A 22,810-nucleotide genomic window follows, 5' to 3' on the forward strand; every position below is an offset into this window, starting at 1 on the left:
GCTTCAGTTGGGGGGCTGCTGCTGTTGTGGTCGGTGTTATTGTGTGGTGCAGGTAGTTTTGCCCGTTGTGGTTATTAAACCTCCGCTTCCCTATTAAATGCATTTGGGAATAAGCTGGTTTTCGTCAAAAGCAACCTAAACCCTGCTTTCCACCCCAAGGTACTGCTCTCAGAAGGGGTGGGGTTACTTTGTGTGCCCCCATGGGTGAAACTCCTTTCGGGACCTTTTTCGATTCCATCAGCCTAATGGAAGCATCACTGGGAAACTGCTCACCCCAACCCATTGCGGGCTTCGACGTCCTGCGGTCAGGCTTTATGACCCAGCTGCTTTGGGAAAAGCAAAGAGAGGCTGGGTCGGACCTGATTGAAGCCTGCGGCGACACCGGAGGCTTGTGATGTTAGGGAACGTCGGACCTGATTGAAACCCCCGCGTTGATTGGACCACGTTCAATCTTGCCCTAAAAAAGGGAGGAGGCGGTGCCAGCGAGGTCAGTATGGGCGCTGTTGCAGTTTTTTTTTTTACCGGGAGCTGCAGGTAGCTGCTTCCCCAATGGTTGGCTCCGTCTAATTTATACTCTGTTAGCATTAAACTGTTCTGTCCTATTAAATGCGTTGTGGAATAAGCCATGTTTTCCCAAATGCGCCCCAAAGTCCTGCTTTCAGCTCCTAGAAACACTCGTTGTTTGTCCAACTCGAGTGCTCCCCGCAGAGGGGTTGGGGTTGCTTTGTGTGTACCCATGGGTCAAACTCCTTCGGGACTAGTTTTGACTCCAGCCATCCCAATGGCACCATCACTGGGAAGCTGCTTTTTGCTTTCCGGGATATTCCTGGGTGTCATTAGGAAGGGGAAATGTGTGTGAATGCTGCTTCCCTTCCACATGCGGGCCATGTCATTGGTTACCAGGCAGAAAGCGGTGATGAGAGCTGGGGAGAAGGACTTGGCGTCGGCTGAGGAGAAGCTTAGTGTGGCAGGGGTTGGAACTGGAAGAGCTTTAAAGCCCCTTCACCGCAAGGCATTGGTGGCTTCGATGTCCTGCGGTCGGGCTTTAGGACCCAGCGGAGTTCGGCGAAGGCGACGGAGGCTGGGGTCGGACCTGATTGAAGCCCGCAGCGCCACCGCAGGTTGGTGCTTGCAGGGAAGGTCGGACCTGATTGAGACCTTGTCTGGTCCCGCCCTATGTAAGTCAGGAAGCGGTGGCAGCTGCTTCAGTTGGGGGGCTCCTACTGTTGTGGTACGTGTTATTGTGTGGTGCAGGTAGTTTCGCCCGTTGTGGTTATTAAACCCCCGCTTCCCTATGAAATGCATTTGGGAATAAGCCGGTTTTCCTCAAAACCACCGTAAACCTTGCTTTCCACCCCAAGGTGCTGCCCTCAGAAGGGGTGGGGTTACTTTGTGTGCCCCCATGGGTGAAACTCCTTTCGGGACCTTTTTCGATTCCAGCCATCCTAATGGGAGCATCACTGGGAAACTGCTCACCCCAACCCATTGCGGGCTTGGACGTCCTGCGGTCGGGGTTTAGGACCCATCGGGTTCAGGTGAAGGCAAAGGGAAGCGCGGTCGGACCTGATTGAAGCCTGCGGCGACACCGGAGGCTTGTGATGTCAGGGAACGTCGGACCTGATTGAAACCCCCGCGTTCATTTTATCGCGTCCGATATTGCCGTATACAAGGCAGGAGACTGTGACAGTGAAGGCAGTTTGGGTGCTGTTGCTGCAGTTTATTTTGCCGGGAACTGCTGGTAGCTGCTCCCGCAATGTTTGGCTCCGTCTAATTTAGCATTAAACTGTTCTGTCCTATTAAATGCGTTTCGGAATAACCGCTGTTTTCTCAAATGCGCCCCAGAGCCCTGCTTTCCGCTCCTAGAAGCACCCGTTGTTTGTCCAACTCGAGTGCTGCCCGTAGAGGGGTTGGGGTTACTTTGTGTGTACCCATGGGTCAAACTCCTTCGGGACTAGTTTCGACTCCAGCTATCCCAATGGGAGCATCACCGGGAAGCTGCTTTTTGCCTTCTGGGATATTCCTGGGTGTCATTAGGAAGGGGAAATTTGTATGAATGGTACCTCCCTTCCCCATGGCGGCAGTGCCACTGGTTACCAGGCAGAAAGCGGTGATGAGATCTGGGGAGAAGGACTTGGTGTCGGCTGAGGAGAAGCTCAATGTGACAGGGGTTGGAACTGGAGGAGCTTTAAGGCCCCTTCACCTCAACCCATTGCGGGCTTAGACGTCCTGCGGTCGGGCTTTAGGACCCAGCGGAGTTCGGCAAAAGCGACGGAGGCTGGGGTCGGACCTGATTGAAGCCCGCGGAGCCACCACAGGGTGGTGTTTGCAGGGAAGGTCGGACCTGATTGAGACCTTGTCTGGTCCCGCCCTATGTAAGTCAGGAAGCGGTGGCAGCTGCTTCAGTTGGGGGGCTGCTGCTGTTGTGGTCGGTGTTATTGTGTGGTGCAGGTAGTTTTGCCCGTTGTGGTTATTAAACCCCCGCTTCCCTATTAAATGCATTTGGGAATAAGCCGGTTTTCCTCAAAAGCACCGTAAACCCTGCTTTCCACCCGAAGGTGATGCCCTTAGAAGGGGTGGGGTTAGTCTGTGTGCCCCCATGGGTCAAACTCCTTTCGGGACCTTTTTCGATTCCAGCCATCCTAATGGGAGCATCACTGGGAAACTGCTCACCCCAACCCATTGCGGGCTTCGACGTCCTGCGATCAGGCTTTAGGACCCATCGGCTTCCGGCAAAGGGAAAGCGAGGCTTGGTCGGACCTGATTGAAGCCTGCTGCTCTATCGGAGTCTGGTGAGTGTAGGAAGGTCGGACCTGATTGAGACCCCCGCGTTGATTGGACCGCGTTCGACCTTGCCCTAGATAAGGGAGGAGGCGGTGGCAGGGAAAGCAGTGTGGGTGCTGTAGGTTCAGGGTTTTTTTGCCGGGAGCTACAGGTAGCTGCTCCCGCAATGGTTGGCTCCGTCTAATTTATTCTCTGTTAGCATTCAACTGTTCTGCCCTATTAAATGCGTTTCGTAATAGCCCATGTTTTCTCAAATACACCCCAAAGCCCTCCTTTGTGCTCCTAGAAACACCCGTTGTTTGTCCAGCTCGAGTGCTCCCCGCAGAGGGGTTGGGGTTACTTTGTGTGTACCCGTGGGTCAAACTCCTTCGGGACTAGTTTTGACTCCAGCCATCCCAAAGGGAGCATCACCGGGAAGCTGCTTTTGCCTTCTGATATATTCCTGGGTGTCATTAGGAAGGGGTGTGAATGGTGCCTCCCTTTCCCATGCGGGCCGTATGATTGGTTACCAGGCAGAAAGCGGTGATGAGAGCTGGGGAGAAGGACTTTGCGTCGGCTGAGTAGAAGCTCAATGTGGCAGGGGGTGGAACTGGAGGAACTTTAAGGCCCCTTCACCCCAGCGCATTGCGGGCTTCGACGTCCTGCGGTCGGGCTTTAGGACCCAGCGGAGTTCGGCGAAGGCGACGGAGGCTGGGTCGGACCTGATTGAAACCCTCGGCGCCACCGGAGGTTGGTGTTTGCAGGGGTGTTCGGACCTGATTGAGACCTCCGCTTTTTCTCTGCAGATTCCTGTCCGCCCGACATGAGGCGGGAGGCAGTGTTAGCAGCTGCAGTGGAGTTCTTGCTGCTTTTCGTGCTGGAGGGTTTTGCCGCGGATCATGTAGCTTTGGTCCCTCGTATTAGCGCCTCTAATTAATTGTTCATAATTGTTAAACTCTTATGTCCTATTAAAAACATTTGGAAATAACCAGTTTTTTCCTCAGAGCTGCCCCAAATCTCTGCTTTCCACTCTTGGAAACACCTGTTATTTCTATTTCCAACCCCAAGTGCTGCTCACACATGGATATGGGTTACTTTGTGTGCACCCATAGGCCAGAGTTTTTCAGGACCGGTTTCAAATCCGGCTATCCGAATGGGAGCATCACTGGAAAGCTGATCTTTGCCTCCCGGGATACTCCTGGGTGTCAGTAGAAGGGGAAATGCGTGTGACTGGTGCCTCCCTCCTGCATGGAGGCTGTGTCACTGGTTACCAGGCAGAAAGCAGTGAGACCTGGGAGAAGGACTTGGGGTGTCGGGTGAGGAGAAGCTCAATGTAGCAGGGGTTGGAACTGGACGAGCTTTAAGGCCCCTTCACCCAACCCACTGCAGGTTTCAATGTCCAAAGTTTGGGCTCTAAGATTCAGCGACAGCGAGCGAAGTCGAAGCGAGACTCGGGTCGGACCTGATTGAAGCCTGCGGCTCCATAGGAAGCTAGTGCTTGAAGGGTTGGTCGGACCTGATTGAGACCCACGCGTATTCGACAGTGTCCCGTCCCACCCGCTATATGTCAGTAGGGGGCGACACCGGATTCACTGCGATGTTTCTGCTTGTAGCGGGATTGGTGTCTGGGTCTCCGGTTGTAGTTCCGCTCTTGTAATTAATTTCTTGTAATTATTAAAGTCCCCCAGCCTAGTAAATGTGTTTGGGAACAGCCTCTTTTCCCTCCAACCTGCCATAAAACCCTGCTTTCACCCAGAAAAACACCCTTTATTTCTTCATACCCGAGTGCTCCCTGTGGAAGTGTTTGGGTTGCTTCATGTGCACGTACGGATCAAACACCTTCGGTACCTTTTTCAACTCCAGCTATCCTAACGGGATCATCACTGGGAAGCTGCTCAGTTTATGCCTTGCGGGATTCGAGGTCCTGCGGTTGGGCTTTAGGACCCAGCGGCGTTGGGCGAAGGCGAAGCGAAGCGGAGGAGGCGGACCTGATTGAAGCCTGCGGCCGACCGGAGCCTGGAGCTTGAAGGGGTGGTCGGACCTGATTGAGACCCCCGCGTTGATTCGACCGCGTCCGGTCCCGCCCAATAGAAGGCGGGAGGCGGTGGCAGCGACGTCTGTGGACACACTGTTGCTTCCTGTTCCTTTGGGGATTGTGGTGCTTTGCAGGTAGCTTCGCCTCCCTTAATTAGCACCTGTAATAAGCCCCTTATAATCATTTAACCCCACTGTCCTTTTAAATGTATTTAGGAACTAGCCGTTTTACTTCAAACCCACCACAAACCACTTCTTTCCACCCGAAAAGAATACCCGTTATTTCTTGTTTTAACTCAAGCTGCTCCCTCCAGATGGGATTTGGTTTCTTTGTGTGCACCCGTGGGTCAAACCCTTTTAGGACCGGTTTTAACTCCAGCCGTCTCAAAGGGATCATCACTGGGAAGCTGCTCTTCGCATTCTGGGATACTCTTGGGTGTCATTAGGAAGGGGAAATGGGTGTGAATGTTGCCTCTATCACCCATGGAGGCAGTGTCACCGGTTACCAGGCAGAAAGCGGTGATGAGAGCTGGGGAGAAGGTCTTGGCGTCGGCTGAGAAGAAGCTCAATGTGGCAGGGGTGGAACTGGAGGTATTTAAGGGCCCTTCACCTCAACCCATTGCGGGCTTCGACGTCCTGCTTCGGGCTTTAGGACCCAGCGGAGTTCGGCGAAGGCGACGGAGGCTGGGGTCGGACCTGATTGAAGCCTGCAGCGCCACCGCAGGTTGGTGCTTGCAGGGAAGGTCGGACCTGATTGAGACCTTGTCTTGTCCCGCCCTATGTAAGTGAGGAAGCGGCTGCCGCTGCTTCAGTTGGGGGCTGCTGCTGTTGTGGTCGGTGTTATTGTGTGGTGCAGGTAGTTTTGCCCGTTGCGGTTATTAAACCCCCGCTTCCCTATTAAATGCATTTGGGAATAACCCGGTTTTCCTCAAAAGCACCGTAAACCCTGCTTTCCACCCCAAGGTGCTGCCCTCAGAAGGGGTGGTGTTACTTTGTGTGCCCTCATGGGTCAAACTCCTCTAGGGACCTTTTTCGATTCCAGCCATCCTAATGGGAGCATCACTGGGAAACAGCTCACCCGGACCTTTGCGGGCTTCGACGTTCTGCGGTCGGGGTTTAGGACCCATCGGCTCCGGGTGAAGGCGACGCGAAGCTGAGTCGGACCTGATTGAAGCCTGCGGCGACACCGGAGGCTGGTGCTTGCAGGGAGGTGCGGACCTGATTGAAACCCCCGCGTTGATTGGACCGCGTCCGCTCCATCCCTATATAAGGCGGGAGGCAGCGAGAGCAGCGCAGTTAGAGGTGGTGGAGTGTTTGCGTGAGGAGCTGTAAGTAGTTTCGCCGTTATAACTAATTGTTTTAGCTGCCGTAATAAATGTGTTTGGAAATAATTATTTTTCTTAAACCTATCATAAACCCCTGCTTTCTACCCCCAGAATACCTGTTAATGTTTTTGTTCTACCCAGAGTGCTGTAATTTGAGGTGGTGGGGTCTTTTCATGTTGAGCTGTAAGTAGTTTGTCCCTTATACTTAATTTTTTTAGCCATCGTAGTAAATGTGTTTGGAAATAATTCCTTTGCGTGAAACCTACCATAAACCCCTGCTTTCCACCCCTAAAATACCTGTTATTTCTTTGTTCTACCCAGAGTGCTACCCACAGATGGGACTATGGACATAAAAGGGAAGAGGCTGTGGTAAAACCCATTTTGCCCTTCAAAACCATGGTTTTGATCAAATCCTTTTATTTATGTCAGCTCCTCAGAAATCCATTTTCCCTTAACTCTGCGTGTTATAAACTCTTTTTCCTCCCCAAACCCCTTATTCTCCATAATAACCCTCCCTTTATTCCCACCCAGACCAGCACTTTCAGCCTAACCCAGATTTATTCTCAAAACTTCCTTTTTTGTTCTCAAAATGATGGGTTTATTATAAAAAAACCCTAGAAAACACCGTTTTCATTAACAAAATATTTTTCCCCATAAAACACATTTTCCCCTCGGCGGTGACTCCATCCTTGGGGGACCACAAGAACCAAGGGCCCTGTGTGTGGGGGTGCGTGCGAGGGGGGGTCCCTATGTTATGAGCTGTGCTTCTGTCTCTTCCAGAAGCGCTTGACATCGGGGTGCCCGCCGGGGGTCACTACCATGAGCCGCCGGCCTGGGTGCTCGAACACCAGCACCCCCAGCGCCCGTGCGTGGTCCCGCAGCACCTCGAAGTCCACCTGCGACAGGAACTGGTTGTACAGCACCCCTGGATGGAGCAAAGGGAATGGGGCGGGTGGTCAGCATCACCCTCATGGGGTGGCTGCATCCCAATAGGGGGATGCCATCGCCCCATAGAGACCTCAAGGGGATGTCACCTTCCAATGGGGGCTTAAAGGGAGGTGTCACCATCACCAATCCTTGGGGACACTGGGTTGGGGGGGGACATTGGGGGTGCCTCACCCTCGGAGAAGCGCAGGCGGTCCCGCTCCAGCTCCCACAGGCGGATCTGGTCGGTGATGGTGGGGGGCAACCCCGGGGCCTGAGGGGGGGAAACAGCAGCGTGGACACAGGGACCCCCCTACTATGGATACCCCCCCTTATAGACCCCCCCTGCACCCACCTGCCTGGCCATGACGGGGTGCGCTCGGGTACGGAGGAAGTGGATGATCTGGGTGGGGAGGAAGAGGTTAATGGGGGCACCCCAATATCCCCTATGAGGAACCCCAATACCCCCATTCCCCCTTAGGGCACCCCAATAGACCCCCATCACCCCCCGAACCGCATCCTCATCCACCTCCTTTGTATGTATGCTCCCTGCCCCTTACCTGATCAGCGGTGATGCCGTTGGCGATGGCAGCCTGGACGCTGTCCCTGGTCACTTGGGCCACCACCAGGTTGGGGAAGCGATAGAGGAGCTCCGAGAAGAGGGCGATGAGGGCAACCTGAAGCTCTGAGTCTGCAGGTTTGGGGGGGAGCATTGGGGACAACAGAGAGGGGGATACGGGGGTCAGGATGCAGGGATGGAGCGCAATGGGATACAGGGGACCCATGGTGCAGGGCCATGGGGGTCCCCCCCCCCCCTTGGGGATAGGCCCCACCGGTGTAGGCATAGATGCGGTAGTTGGTCTCCACCAGGATGAAACCACGAGCACCGTGCTCCGGGGGGGTCCCCGATGGCCCCGAGGCCAAGGCGATGGCCAAGCGCGTGGGGTAGAAGCGACGGGACTTGCGCTGGGGGGCAATGGGGTTAATGGGAGGCAGTGGGGGGACACAAAGGGGGCAGAAGAAGAGGGGGTAGCATTAAGAATGGGGCAGTTTATGGCCCCTGAGGGGGGTCTGGAGCCTCTTGTGCCCTTCTGTGTGTAGCCCCCTTGGGTCACCCCGTGGCTCCCATTGTCCCCCCCCTATGTCCCCCCCCATGGCACCTTCCTCTGGAAGACGAGGCCGAACTCCCTGAGGTGCTGCAGGAAGCTGAGCAGGGACTCGCTCATGCCCTCCACGGAGTAATCCTGCACAGGCAGCCCAGTTACACCAGTGCCCCACCCTTATAACCCCAGTTACACCAGTACCCATCCAGTTACCGCCCCCAGTTAACCCAGTACCCCCCACTTATACCCTCAGTTACCCCAGTACCCCCCCAGTTACACCAGTGCCCCTCTAGTTACCCCCCCCAGTTAACGAGGTACACCCCCACTTATACCCCCAGTTACACCAGTTACCCCAGTACCCCCCCAGTTACCCCCCCAGTTAACCAGGTACGCCCCCCCCCACTTACACCCCCAGTTACACCAGTTACCCCAGTACCCCCCCGTTACACCAATATCCCCCAGTTACCCCAGTACCCCCCTAGTTACACCAATGTTCCCCTGGTTACCCCCCTAATTACCCCCAGTAGTCACCCCCCCACACCAAGCCAAGGGGGGATCCCCATAACACCCTATGGGATGGAGGGGGTCACCCCAATATCTATGGGGATGGGATGGGGGTCACGCCAGCACCCCCTCACCTTGCCCAGGGTGGAGAAGCTGAGCTGGAAGAGGAAGGACAGGATCTCCACCAGGTCCATGCCCCGCGCCTGGATTGAACTGGGATCAATGGGAGCACTGGGAAGCTGGGGGGGGGACCCCATTTGGGGGGGGTATGGGGGACACCACCACCTATATGGGGGGGGCAATCCCCTTTATGTGTGTGTGTGGGGGGGGGGGTTCATCTCACCTCTGCCCCCCGCAGGTACTGCAGGATGAAGTACCAGAGCTGGGCTGGGGTGTCCAGCAGCAGGAACTGGAACCCGGCCGAGGTGATGCAGGGAGCGTCCCCCCCATCACTGCGGGGGGACCCCAACATCAGTGCCCTCCCCCCCAAAATTCCCTTTAGGACCCACCCCAAACCCCTTTAAGAACCCCCCCGAACCCCTTTCCGACCCCCAAAACCCCTTTAGAACCCCCCCAAATCCCTTTACGACCCCCCCCAGCCCCCTTTAGCCCCTCCCCAAACCCCCTTAGGACCCCCCCCCAAACCCCTTTATGACCCCCCCCTTCACCTCTTCATGAGCCCAGCCTGAATCAGGAGCTGGGCCAGATCCTGGCTCACGGCAGCACTGGGGGACCCCACCATGAAGTGCAGGATCACCTGCAATGGGGGGGGTTCAGGACCTCGGGGTCACCCCCAGGGTATGGGATATGGGGTATGGGATATGGGGGTGATGGATATAACCCCCCCCTGCTGACCTCCCAGCGCTCCTCCGCGTACCGGTCCAGTGCCGGCACATCCCGCGCGTGCCGGTCTGGTCCCAGTTGGCTGGTGTCATCGGACCAGGCCTTGCCCCTGCACCCCCCGTGGGGAGCCCCAAACCCCCCCATTAGAGCACATTGCACCCCCCAGTATAACCCATTATAGCCCCAATACATCCCCCATTATAGCTCTGATTTATACCCCAAGACCCCCCATTTTACCCCATTACACTTTTCATTACATCCCCATTATACTTTATTACACCCCATTACACTTCCCCTTATAGCCCATTAGATTCCCCTATTATACCTTCCCATTTATACCCAAACCCCCCCATTTTACCCCATTACACTCTCCACTACATCCCCATTATACCCCCAATACATCCCCCATTATAGCTCCCCATTTATACCCCAAGACCCATTTTACCCCATTACACCCTCCACTACATCCCCATTATACCCATTTATCCCATTATACCTTAATTACACCCCCATTACACCCCATAGCCCTTTCATTCCAACTTACCCCCATTACTTCCTTCTGCCCATTACCCCCCGTGTCCCCCATATTCCCCATTACCCCGTTCCCCCCATAGCACCCAGTCACCCCCATGTTCCCCTCCCACTACACCCCTGTGCCCCCATTACCCCCCATAACCCCAGTTTGCCCCCATTGCCCCCATAGCCCCCATTGCCCCATAACTCACCCCCCCAGCAGGGCCAGGCGCAGGTTGTGCCTGAAGCCGGGGTGCAGCCCCACTCCTGGCAGCCCCCCCGGCAATGTGTGGGGGTGCCAGAGTCGCAGGCCCAGCAGCACCTCCCGGCTCTGCGCCTGCTCCCTATACATGGGCAGGGGGGAAGCCTTAGGGACCCCCCCCTGGGACCCAGAGCCCCTATGGGGGTGATGGAGCCCCCCCAGGACCCACAGCCCCTATGGGGGTGATGGAGCCGCCCCAAACCTTCCCCCCCTCCAACTTGGGGTGTAATGGGGGGCAGAAGGGGGTAATGGGGGGGGTAACTTGGGGTAATGGGGGTCACAGAGGGTAATGGGGGTTAACTTGGATGATGGGGGTAATGGGGGGCATAGGGGGTACTGGGGGGTAACAGGGTGATGGGTAATGGGGGTCACAGGGGGGTAATGGGGGTTAACTTGGCTGATGGGGCTATGGGGGTAACAGGGTAATGGGGGTCACAGAGGGTAATGGGCATAGAGGGGGTAAACTGGAGTGTAATAGGAGGGATCCCCTCAACCCCAAACCCCCCAACACCCAACCCCCCACACCCAAACCCCAATACCCCCCATAGCACCCTATGGACCCCCCCCAGCACCCAAGGGACCCCCTCAACCCCAATACCCCCCCATAGCACCCACTTGCTGTGCTCCTTCTTGACCCACAGCCCCACGGCCGCCTGCGGCAGCGGCTGCTCCAGGAACAGCATCCGCATGATCCCGATCTGAGCCAGCGCCGGCAGCTCCCTGGATGAGGGGAGGATACAGGGGGAGGTCAGTGACCCATAAGAGGTATTGGGGTCCCCATGGGTGATATTGGGGTGCACGGAGGGAGGGGGTCACCGGAACACGGCCAAGCAGGTAGCGGGGTGCCCATAGAGCCGGTCCAGGATGGGGGGGCTCAGGCCCCGCAGGAACTCGTGCAGGTTCTTGCATTGGAGCTGCCCCCGTTGCAGCCGGGGGGGGGAGGCCGTGGCCTCCATCGCCCCCCCCCGTCAATCAGCTCCTGTCAATGGCAGCAAAGCGACTGCGGTGAGGCTCTGCCCCCCAAGTCCCCCCCATTGCCCCATCTCTGCCCCCCAAACCCCCCCCATTGCCCCATCTCTGCCCCCCAAGTGCCCTTATTGCCCCCTATTTCTGCCCAAGCCACCCCCATTGCCCCATCTGTGGTCCCCATCACTGTCCCCCAAGTCCTCCCCATTGCCCCCCATCTCTGTCCCCCAAGTCCCGACCATTGTCCCCCATCCCTGCCTCCCAAGTACTCCCCATTGCCCCCCATCTCTGCCCCCCACATCTCCCCCATTGCCCCCCATCTCTGCTCCCCATCTCTGCCCCTAAGTCCCCCCCTTTGTCCCCCATCTCTGCCTCCCAAGTACCCCCCATTGCCCAATCTCTGCCCCCACATCTCCCCCATTGCCCCCTATCTCTGCCCCCCATGTCCCCCCTTTCTCACCGCGTCCCCACTACCACCGAGGCCACGCCTCCTTTTCCCGCCATGCGGCGCGCCGTCGGCCACGCCCCCTCCGCTGGGAGCGCGGGTAGCGCCTGTCACGTGAGCCGGGCTCCCCCCGGGTCCTAGTGCCCTCCCTCCCTCCATGGCGGCCCCGGTGCTGTCCCGCGGCCTGGCCGCTGCCCCCCGCTCTCTACGGGCGGCCCTGGGGGCCCGGCCCCGGTGCTGCGGGGTCCCCCCCGGGACCGAGGGACCCCCCCGGGGCTCCCCCGAGCGGAACCGGCTCCGGGACCGCGAGTACAAGGAGAGGAGGCAGCGGGAGAGGAGGCAGAGAGCGGCCGTGGGGCAGGTACGGGGCTGGGACACTTGGGGGGGGGGGGTACTGGGGGCAACTGGGAGCATTGGGGTGAGCTGGGGGGCACTGGAGTGTGTGGTGCGGATTGGTTTATAGTGGTTTTAATGGGGCTGTGTTGGTTTATAGTGGTTTGTATTGGTTTATTCTGGTTATATCACTGTATTGGTAATACTGCAGTGGTTTGTACTGGTTTATAGCAGTCTGCATGGGTGTATATTGAGCTATATTAGGTTCCGAAGATCTGTAGTGGTTATACTATTAGACTGGTAATAGTAGACTGGTTTGTACTGGTTTATATTGGTTTTTATGAGCCTGTATTGATCTGTTCTGGTTTCTATTGGTTCATACCGGTTATGCTAGTGTACTGATAATACTATAGTGGTTTTTGCTGGTTTGTAGTGGTTCTTATAAATCTACACTGGTTATGTTATTGTACTGGTAGTATTGTAGTGGTTTGTACTGGTTTATATTGGTTTCTATGGGCCGGTATTGAGCTATACAGATTTTTAGTGGTTTACAGTGGTTATGTTAGTATACTGATAATACTATAGTGGTTTTTACTGGTATGTAGTGGTTTTTATGAATCTATGTTGGTTATGTTGTTGTATTGGTAATATGGGAGTGGTTCTGACTGGTTTATAGTGGTTTTTATGAAGTTATGCTACTTATAATATTGCACTGGTAATAGTACAGTGGTTTGTACTGGTCTATACTGGTTTCTATGGGTCTATACTGGTTTACACTGGTCTGGCAGGTGCCAACAGCCCCCCCCAAAAGCTGGACCCCCAAAAGCATCGTTGAGTACGAGCACCCCCTGGAAGCCGATGGCAAGAAGGGTACGGAGGGGGGGTGACATTGGGGGGGGGCTATGGGTGATGTGTGGGGCTGAGCACTGCCCCCTGGTGACACCTTTGGGGTACAGCCACGGGGGTGCCGCTGCCCCCCTCTTACAGCCCCCGCTACGTGGAGGCCGCCTGGTACAGCTGGTGGGAGCAGCAGGGCTTCTTCACCCCCCCGGCCTCGGTGAGTGGGGCACAGGCACCAAGGGGGGGGGGGTAAATGCAACCCTATGGGGGTTCAATGCATTCCTGTACTGAGCTGTGCCCGGTCTCAGCCCATTCCTGCCCTGAGCTGTGCCCGGTCTCAGCCCATTCCTGCCCTGAGCTGTGCCCGGTCTCAGCCCATGTTCCCCCCCCATAACAGACACCAGCCGGGGGCCGTGTCCTGAGCCTGGTGCTGCCCCCCCCCAATGTCACCGGCTCCCTGCACCTCGGCCATGCTCTGACAGTGGCTCTGCAGGATGCTGTTGTGCGCTGGTCAGTGGGGATAGGAGCCTGGGGCACCCATAAGGGGTGTGTTGGGGGGGGTGGTGGGAGCCTGGGGGCACCCATGGGTGCTGGTGGTGCTGTTTCAGGCGGAGGATGCAGGGCTGGACCGTGCTCTGGGTGCCGGGTACTGACCATGCTGGTATTGCCACCCAGGTGAGACCACCCCCCCCTTTATCCCCATTGTTCCCAATGTCCCAACCAGCCTCCCCATTGTCCCCATTGATGTCCGCAGGCAGTGGTGGAGCGCTGGTTATGGCAGCACCGGCGCTTACGGCGCCAGGATTTGACCCGTTCCCAGTTCCTGGAAGAGGTTTGGGCCTGGAAACAACGGTGAGGGGGACAATGGGGACGTGGCAATGAGGTGTATGAGGTGACATTGTCACCCCAAAGCCATGTGTGTGTGTGTCCCCACCCCATCCCGCTTGGTCCAGGCATGGGGATGAGATCCTGCAGCAGCTTCGGGCACTGGGGGCATCGCTGGACTGGAGCCGCTGCGCCTTCACCATGGACCCGGTACATTGGGAACCCCCATAGCATCCCCAGTGTCTCCCCATTGTGTTCTCATTGTGTCCCCAATGCATCCCCATTGTGTCCCCATCATGTCCCTATCATGCCCCCAATGGCTCCCCATTGTATCCCCATTGTATCCCCAATGCATCCCCATCGTGTCCCCAATGCATCCCCAATATGTCCCCATCGTGTCCCCATTGTATTCTCAATGCATTTGCAATGCATCCCCATCATGTCCCCATTGTATCCCTACTGCATCCCCATCATGTCCCCATCATTTCCCCATCATGTCCCCATTGTATCCCCAATGCATCCCCAATACATCCCCATCATGTCCCCGTTGTATCCCCAATGCATCCCCATCGTGTCCCCATCGTATCCCCAATACATCCCCATCGTGTCCCCAGTGCATCCCCATCATGTCTCCATCGTATCCCCAATGCATCCCCAATGCACCCCAATACATCCCCATCATGTCCCCATTGTATCCCTACTGCATCCCCATCATGTCCCCATCATTTCCCCATCATGTCCCCATTGTATCCCCAATGCATCCCCAATACATCCCCATCATGTCCCCGTTGTATCCCCAATGCATCCCCATCGTGTCCCCATCGTATCCCCAATACATCCCCATCGTGTCCCCAGTGCATCCCCATCATGTCTCCATCGTATCCCCAATGCATCCCCAATGCACCCCAATACATCCCCATCATGTCCCCACTGCCATGTCCCCATCACATCCCCACAGGGCTTCTCCCGGGCGGTGATCGAAGCCTTCGTGCACCTGCATGAGGCCGGGTTGATCCATCGCGACCGCCGCCTCGTCACCTGGTCCTGCGCCCTGCGCTCCGCCCTGGCTGACGTGGAGGCGAGTGCGGCCCCCAAGGCTCCCTCAAGTGGCCCCAAAGGCTCCTTGGGGGGTCCCCGTGGTGTCCCAGCACCCCCATCTCCATGCAGGTGGAGCCCCGCTCCCTGACGGGCCCCACGGCGCTCCGTGTCCCCGGCTGTCCCCATCCCATCACCTTCGGCCTCCTCGTCACCTTCGCTTACCCCGTGGAGGGGGGGGACGGTGAGTGGGGACCCCCCCCCGTGCACCCATCATGGGTTGCCCCACCATGCTCTGACACGTGTGTGCATCACGTGTGCTTGGCATGTTCAGGCCTGGAGCTACCGGTGGCCACGACGCGGCCGGAGACGATGCTGGGGGACGTGGCCGTGGCCGTGCACCCGGAGGACCCGCGCTACACGGTGAGGGGCGGGGCTTACGGGGGGCGTGGCTCAGCAGCAAATCAGCCATTGGCTGTTGAGCTGCTTTAGCGCGTCGCCTTTTATGAATGGGTGCGTCCATATAAGGGAAGTAGGCGGGGCCTGTAGGCGCGCCATGGGGAGTGGGGGCCCGATGCTCTTAAAGGGACAGTGCGGATTGTGCCCGCCGTGATCCCCCCCCTTTTCCCCAGCACCTCCATGGACGCCGGGTCCGGCACCCGTTCACGGGGCAGCTCCTGCCCATCGTCACCGACCCCTCCGTGGAGCCCACTCAAGGCACCGGTACTGGGACCAGTATGGGGCTAGGACTGGGAGCCAGGCTGGATGAAGGGGGGAGGGGGGGTCTCAATGGGCTCAAGGGGGTTAATGGGGTGTTCCCCCCACACAGGCGCAGTGAAGGTGACCCCGGGGCACAGTCCCCGTGACCTGGTGCTGGCCCGGGCCCAGGGGCTGCCCCTGCTCTCTGTCATTGGGGATGATGGCACCATGTGCCCCCCAGGTGGGGGGTGGCTCCAGGTACTGCTCGTCCCCATGTCTGTCCTTGTGTGTGTCCCTGTGTCCCCATGTGTGTCTCTATGTCCATCCCCATGTCCCCATGTATGTCCCTATGTCTGTCCCTATGTCCATCCCCATGTCCCCATGTGTGTCTCCAGGGTGTCCATCGCTTCGAGGCACGGGACAAGGTCGTGGCTGCTCTGGCTGAGCTGGGGCTGCACCGGGGCACCCAGGACCACGCCATGACCCTGCCCATGTGCAGGTACCTCCCTATCCCGTCCCCATCCCGTCCCCATCCCGTCCCCATCCCTATCCCATCCCCATCCCATCCCCATCCCCATCCCATCCCCATCCCATCCCCATTGAGGTGACCCTGGTGCCCCCACAGCCGCTCTGGGGACGTCGTTGAGTACCTGCTGAAGAGCCAATGGTTCCTGCGGTGCCAGGAGATGGCAGCACGGGCCCGGGAGGTGACAGGGACATGGGGATGTGGGATATGGAATATGGGGTATGGGATATGGGGATACAGGGGGGGACACCCCGAACCCAGCCTGTGTGACCCCTTCCCATTCATCCCCCTTCCCTAGGCAGTGACATCCGGACGTCTCCAACTCATCCCCAAGTTCCATGAGAAGAATTGGAAAACGTGGATGGATAATGTGGGGTAAGGAAAAGCATCCCTATGTCCATATATTTTTATATTTCCATACTCAATATTTCATAGCCCATACCCTATATTCTATACTCCATATATCACATATTCTTACGTTCTCATATCGCATACCTCATACCCCATATACCCCATATATACCATACCCCATACCCCGTACCTCATATTCTATATTCCATATCCCATATACCTCATATCCCCATGTCCCTATATCACATACCCCATACCTCATGCTCCATATCCTATACACCTTATACCCCATATCCCATACCCCCCATATCCCATACTCCATATATCCCATATTTCCATGTCCCTATATCCCATACCCCATATCTCATACCCCATATACCATATACCTGCATGTCCCTATATCCTATACCCCATATACCCTATATCCCCATGTCCCTATATCCCATACCCCATATCCCATACCCTATATACCCTATATCTCTATGTCCCTATATCCCACACCATATATCCCATATCCCATACCCCATACACCCCATATACCCTATATCCCATTACTCCCCCCAGGGACTGGTGCCTCTCCCGGCAGCTCTGGTGGGGTCACCGGGTCCCCGCCTACCGAGTGCAGGGGCCCCCTCCAGCGCCCCCTGGTGGCCTCTGGGTGGTTGCACGCAGCGAGGCCGAAGCCCGAGCGGCCGCTGCCCGGCTCCTGCGCTGCCCCCCCGAGGGGCTGCACCTGCAGCAAGGTCAGAGCACCCAAACCCCCCTTTTTCACCCCAAAACCCCCCCTTTTTCACCCCAAAACCTCTCCTTTTCACCCCAAAATTGGACCCCCAAAACCCCTCCTTTTTACCCCAACCCCCTCCCTTCTGACGCCTTTTGGGGTGTCCCCCCCTCCAGACCCCGATGTCCTGGACACGTGGTTCTCATCTGCACTCTTCCCCTTCGCTGCACTGGGCTGGCCCCAAGAGGTGAATGGGGGGGCACAAAGGGGGGGCATAAAGGGGACATAAAAGGGGGCAGGAAGGGGAAACAAAGGGGATGCAAATGGGGCACAAATGGGGTACAAAGGGGGGCATAAATGGGGTACAAATGGGACACAAATGGGGCACAAAGGGACCCAAGGGCCCCTCTGGTGTCCCCAGACCCCCGACCTGCAGCGCTTCTACCCCACGGCCTTGCTGGCCACGGGCAGCGACCTCCTCTTCTTCTGGGTGGCCCGAATGGCCCTATTGGGCATGCAGCTCACCGGCCGCCTGCCCTTCACCCAGGTACCACCCCATAGACCCCAATGTCCCCCCCATAGACCCCAATGTCCGCCCCATAGACCCCAATGTCCGCCCCATAGACCCCAATGTCCCCCCCATAGACCCCAATGTCCGCCCCATAGACCCCAATGTCCGCCCCATAGACCCCATTTACCCCCCCATAGACCCCAATGTCCCCCCCATAGACCCCAATGGACCCCCCCCATAGACCCCAATGTCCCCCCCATAGACCCCAATGTCCCCCCCATAGACCCCAATGTCCCCCCCATAGACCCCAATGTCCCCCCCATAGACCCCCATAGACCCCAATGTCCCCCCCATAGACCCCAATGTCCCCCCCATAGACCCCAATGTCCCCCCTGTGTGTCCCTATGGACCCCAATGCCCCGTCAGCCCATGGGGCTCCCATCCCCATGTGGGGCTGCTCCGTGATCCTGAATGTCTCCTATTCCCACTGTTTGGAATGTTGTCCCCCCCCCCCCAGGTGCTGCTGCACTCGCTGGTCCGTGATTCCTATGGGCGCAAGATGAGCAAATCCCTTGGGAACGTCATCGACCCCCGGGATGTCATCGCTGGGGCCTCGCTGCAGGTACGAGACCCTATGATAGCACATGAGAGACCCTATAATAGCATATGGGAGACCCTATTTACTGCAGGGTCTCCCAATGGGGTTGGTGTTCACTGCAGGGTCTCGCAATGGGGTTGGTGTTTACTGCAGGGTCTCCCAATGGGGTTGGTGTTCACTGCAGGGTCTCCCAATGGGGTTGGTGTTCACTGCAGGGTCTCCCAATGGGGTTGGTGTTCACTGCAGGGTCTCCCAATGGGGTTGGTGTTCACTGCAGGGTCTCCCAATGGGGTTGGTGTTCACTGCAGGGTCTCTCCTATTGCAGGACCTGCAGCAAAGGCTCCACACCAAGGTCCTGGACCCCCACGAGCTCCGAGTGGCCACAGAGGGCCAGGTTCGCCCTTCCCTGCCCCATAGCCCCCCTTTACCGCTCCAACTCCTCCCTTTGACCCCCCCATATCCCCCCCATAACCCCTCCTTTTCCTGACCCCCCCTTTCCCCATTGCAGCGGCTCCAGTTCCCCCAGGGCATCCCTGAGTGTGGTGCTGATGCCCTGCGCATGTTCCTGTGCTCCCACAATGTGCATGGTGAGAGCCGGCGGGGGGGCACTAGGACCCTGCGTGCCCCCCGTCCCCATTGAGTGCCCTTGGTCTCCATTGGGTGCCCCCCATCCCCATTGAGTGCCCCTATCCCGTCCCCCCCCATAGGGGACAGCATCCGGGTGGCCGCAGGGACAGCCCTGACCCACAGGCGCTTCTGCAATAAGGTCTGGCATGGGGTCAGGTTCGTGCTGCAGGCACTGGGGCCCCACTATGACCCACAGCGACCTGAGGAGGTATGGGGGGGCCAAAAGGGGGCTTTGGGGGGGCAAAGGGGGGTTTGGGGGTGGAAGAGGGGTTTGGGTGGGTAAAGAGGGGGGTATGGGGGGGTTTGGGGGGTTCAAAAGGGGACTTTGGGGGTGGAAGAGGGGTTTGAGTGGGTAAAGAGGGAGTTTGGGGGGTTCAAAAGGGGACTTTGGGGGTGGAAGAGGGGTTTGGGTGGGTAAAGAGGGGGGTATGGGGGTTCAATGGGAGGGTTAGATGGGTAAAGGGGGGGGTTTGGGGGGTGAAGGGGGAATGTCAGGGGTTTGAGGGTTAAAGAGGGAGTTTGAGGGGGTGTAAAAGGAAGGTTTTGGGGTTAAAAGGGGGGGTTTTGGGGGTGCAAGGGAAATGCCCCCCCCAAGCATCCCCCTTTGCCTCCCCTTCTGCATCCCTGTGTCCATTGCCGCAGTGCTGCCCCCGTGTGGCCATGGGCCGCTGGGTGCTGGGGCGGCTGCTGCAGGCGGTGGGAGCCTGCACCCGGCACTTGGAGGCGCTGGAGCCCCACGGAGCCCTCGGGGCCGTGCAGCACTTCTGGACCCGGAGCTTCTGCGACGTCTTCCTGGTGCGTGTGGGGCCTGCCCCTGAACCCATTGAGGGCACTGATCCCATTGAGGGCACTGAACCCATTGATGGCACTGATCCCATTGATGGCATTGAACCCATTGATGGCACTGAACCCATTGATGGCACTGATCCCATTGATGGCATTGGACCCATTGATGGGTCCATCCTGCTCCTGCCATTGATGGCAATGAACCCATTGAAGGCATTGAACCCATTGATGGGTCTATCCTGCCCCTGCTATTGATGACATTGAACCCATTGGTGGGACCATCCTGCCCTTGCCATTGATGGCAGTGAACCCATTAATGGGTCCATCCTACCCCTGCCATTGATAGCATTGAGCCCACTGATGGGTCCATCCTACCCCTTCCATTGATGGCATTGAACCCATTGATGGGTCCATCCTGCCCCTGCCGTTGATGGCACTGAACCCATTGATGGCACTGAACCCATTGATGGGTCCATCCTGCCCCTGCCATTGATGGCACTGAACCCATTGATGGCATTGAACCCATTGATGGGTCCATCCTGCCCCTGCCATTGATGGCATTGGACCCATTGATGGCATTGAACCCATTGATGGGTCCATCCTGCCCCTTCTATTGATGGCACTGATCCCATTGATGGCACTGATCCCACTGATGCCTCCTTCTCCCCATAGGAGGCCTCCAAGGGGCTGCTCCAGGACCCAGTGACAGCGCCGGACACGCGCCAGACCCTGCTCTGCTGCGTGGATGTGGGGCTGCGGCTCCTGGCCCCCTTCGCCCCCTTCCTGAGCGAGGAGCTGTGGCAGCGGCTGCCCCGCGCCCCACCGGTGCCCCCCAGCATCACCCTCGCGCCCTTCCCCGATGCCTCCAGCCTGGTGAGTGCCGTTGAGAACACACCGAGACCCCATCGATGGCTCGGTACTGCCCTATAGACACCCCATTGACGCCCCATTGATGCCCCATTGGTGTTTCGATAACACCCTATAGGCACCTGATTGACACCTCAGTAACTCCCCATTGATGACATCCAATTGATGCCCCATTCACATCTCATTAACCCCCTATAGACATCCTAATAATGCTCCATTGATGGCCATTGACATCCCATTATCACCTTATTGACAACTCAATAACTCCCCATTGATGACACCCCATTGACACCCTACTGACACCTGAATAACTCCCCATTGATGCCCTATTGACATCGCATTAACACCCCATTGACACCCCATTGACGTCCCATTAACACCTCAGTAACGTCCCATTGATGCCCTAATGACATCCCATTGATGCCCTATTGACATCTCAGCACCCCATTGTCCCCCTATTGATGCCCCATTGACCCCATTGTCTGTGTCCCCCCAGGCCCACTGGCACTGCCCCACTGTGGAGCAGGAGGTGGGGGCCATGCTGGAGGTGGTGCGGGCGGTGCGGGGGCTGCGGGACACCTTCCGCCTTGGGGCAGCCCGGCCCCCCGGTGAGTACTACAAGTCCCAGCATGCTTTGGGGCAGCCAGTATGGCTGACATGCATATGGGGACTACAAGTCCTAGCATGCTTTGGGGCAGCCAATATGGCTGACATGCATAAGGGACTACAAGTCCTAGCATGCCCCAGGGCCTTCAATGTGGCTGTCAGTCATCTGGGACTACATGTCCCAGCATGCCCTGGGGCAGCCAATATGGCTGACAGCTCTATAGGCCTCCATGTCCCAGCATGCACTTGGCTGCCCCATGCCTCAAGATGGCGGCCCCCACTGGAGGCCGCCACAGCCCAGCCATCCCATCATGCTGTGGGGCGCACGGAGGCGCCATGTTTCCCTCACACCCCCACTGGAGGCAGCCATGTTGGGTGGGCCGAGGGGCAGCGCCGCTATCCCAGTATGCTTTGCGCAGTGGCGGTGCAGTGCCCAGCGGAGACACGCGATTGGTTGGAGCCGCTGGGCCCCACCCTCCGGATGTTGGCGCAGGCGGGGCCGCTGAAGCTCCTCCCCCTGGGGGCGGAGCCAGAGCCGGGCCCGGGCTGGGTGAAGGCGCCTGCAGGCCCCGACACCCACGTGCTCCTCTGCCTGCAGGTGAGTGCGCCCCGGGGCATTGTGGGATATGGGAGGAGCCCAGGGGCATTGTGGGATACTGGGGGTGTCCCAGGGCATTGTGGGACACTGGAGGACCCCCCCCCCTTCCTTGCAGGGCCTGGTGGAGCCGGCGGCCGCCCGGGCCCAGCTCCGCAGCCGCAGCCTCGGCCTCCAGCGGCGCCTCCAGAGCCTGGGGGGGGCCCCAGAGCCGAGGGACCAGCACCAGGTATGGCCTCATTGAGCCCCATTGAACCCCATTTAACACCATTGACCCCCATTGCATCTCACTGCACCCCGTTGAATCCATTGACCCCCGTTGTACAGCCATTGTATTCCATTGTACCCCATTGCACACCCGTTGAACCCCATTGACCCCTGTTGCCCTCCACTGTGTCCTATTGACCCCCACTGTACCCCATTGACCCCTATTGTGTATTCATTGAACCCCACTGACCCCTATTGTATCCCTTTGACCCCCATTGACCCCCATTTCATTCTGTTGACCTTCATTGTACACCCGTTGAAACCCATTTACTCCCACTGTACCCCCATTGTATCGAATTGACCCCATTGTGCTCCATTGCACCCCATTAGGCCTCCATTGTATCCCATTGCGCCCCATTGCACCCCACTGCCCTCCCTTGTACCTGTATTGCCCTTCATTGCACCCTACTGTACCCCTACTGCTCCCCCTTGCATCCGATTGTATCCCTATTGCCTCTTATTGTCCCCCATTGCCACCCATTACCCCCCAGTGCATCCCATTGGCCCCCATAACCCTGCAGGGCCAATGGGGGGGGGGGTCATTAACCACATTAATCTCATTAATGGGGGGGCTCATTAACCTCATTAATGGGGGGCTCATTAACCTCATTAACGGGCAGCTCATTAACACTGTCATCTTTAATGTGCCCCCCCCCCCCCATCCCAGGTCGCCATCCTCCGCTCCGAGCTCGCCCGCCTCCAACAAGCACTGGAGGCCCTGGAGCCCTTGGACCCCCCCTCGGACCCCCCATTGAACCCCCCCTCAGATCCCCCATTGGACCCCCCCTTGCACCCCAAAACCCAATAAACCCCCCCCAACGCCCTCTTTAAGCTCTCTTTGGCCTCATTCTTTCCCCCCCGGGACCCATCACGAGTGTCCTGGGCTCAGCCCACATTGGGGGGGGGGGGGGGGGCCCAGGCTCCTCCTCCTTCCCCCCCCCCGC

At 57.8% G+C, this 22,810-nt stretch overlaps 2 protein-coding genes across 2 annotated transcripts; one reads left to right on the forward strand and one right to left on the reverse strand.

Annotated features, from left to right (window-relative positions):
- Nucleotides 1–6,847: 6,847 nt before the first annotated feature.
- LOC133220597 (general transcription factor IIH subunit 4-like) lies at nt 6,848–11,243 on the reverse strand. The gene is made up of 13 exons (XM_061368835.1): nt 11,085–11,243; nt 10,884–10,988; nt 10,219–10,350; nt 9,506–9,602; nt 9,319–9,407; nt 8,994–9,102; nt 8,785–8,853; nt 8,204–8,287; nt 7,877–8,009; nt 7,604–7,734; nt 7,399–7,446; nt 7,239–7,317; nt 6,848–7,044 (listed from the first exon to the last, which is right to left on the reverse strand). The coding sequence occupies exons 1-13, from the start codon at nt 11,222–11,224 to the stop codon at nt 6,872–6,874; spliced, it is 1,389 nt and encodes a 462-aa protein (XP_061224819.1). The 5' UTR covers nt 11,225–11,243; the 3' UTR covers nt 6,848–6,871.
- A 593-nt stretch (nt 11,244–11,836) lies between these two features.
- On the forward strand, nt 11,837–22,674 carry LOC133220595 (valine--tRNA ligase, mitochondrial-like). The gene is made up of 28 exons (XM_061368833.1): nt 11,837–12,040; nt 12,735–12,882; nt 12,969–13,069; nt 13,250–13,362; nt 13,461–13,527; nt 13,607–13,704; nt 13,806–13,887; nt 14,636–14,755; nt 14,845–14,956; nt 15,047–15,135; nt 15,345–15,435; nt 15,542–15,669; nt 15,807–15,910; nt 16,037–16,118; nt 16,236–16,312; nt 16,853–17,031; nt 17,186–17,256; nt 17,431–17,556; nt 18,038–18,142; nt 18,444–18,512; nt 18,627–18,705; nt 18,826–18,953; nt 19,388–19,540; nt 20,204–20,404; nt 20,895–21,006; nt 21,424–21,602; nt 21,718–21,828; nt 22,534–22,674. The coding sequence occupies exons 1-28, from the start codon at nt 11,837–11,839 to the stop codon at nt 22,672–22,674; spliced, it is 3,270 nt and encodes a 1,089-aa protein (XP_061224817.1).
- The last annotated feature ends 136 nt before the right edge of the window (nt 22,675–22,810 follow it).

The sequence above is a fragment of the Neopsephotus bourkii genome, unplaced genomic scaffold (assembly GCF_033783945.1).
Source record: "Neopsephotus bourkii isolate Nb327-2 ecotype Australia unplaced genomic scaffold, CSIRO-AGI_Nbou_v1 NB_1453, whole genome shotgun sequence".
Lineage (NCBI taxonomy): Eukaryota > Metazoa > Chordata > Aves > Psittaciformes > Psittacidae > Neopsephotus > Neopsephotus bourkii.

Bases quoted from the DNA above. Each gene is read 5' to 3' on its own strand.
- LOC133220597 (XM_061368835.1), bottom strand. From the start codon at position 11,224: ATGGAGGCCACGGCCTCCCCCCCCCGGCTGCAACGGGGGCAGCTCCAA. The intron at 9,103-9,318 runs GTGAAGGGGGGG...GTCCCCCCGCAG, and splicing joins CAGGCTGGGCTCATGAAGAG to TGATGGGGGGGACGCTCCCT. The intron at 7,045-7,238 runs GTGAGGCACCCC...TGCTCCATCCAG, and splicing joins CCGCCTGCGCTTCTCCGAGG to GGGTGCTGTACAACCAGTTC.
- LOC133220595 (XM_061368833.1), top strand. From the start codon at position 11,837: ATGGCGGCCCCGGTGCTGTCCCGCGGCCTGGCCGCTGCCCCCCGCTCT. The intron at 13,070-13,249 runs GTGAGTGGGGCA...CCCCCATAACAG, and splicing joins TCTTCACCCCCCCGGCCTCG to ACACCAGCCGGGGGCCGTGT. The intron at 13,705-13,805 runs GTGAGGGGGACA...CGCTTGGTCCAG, and splicing joins GTTTGGGCCTGGAAACAACG to GCATGGGGATGAGATCCTGC.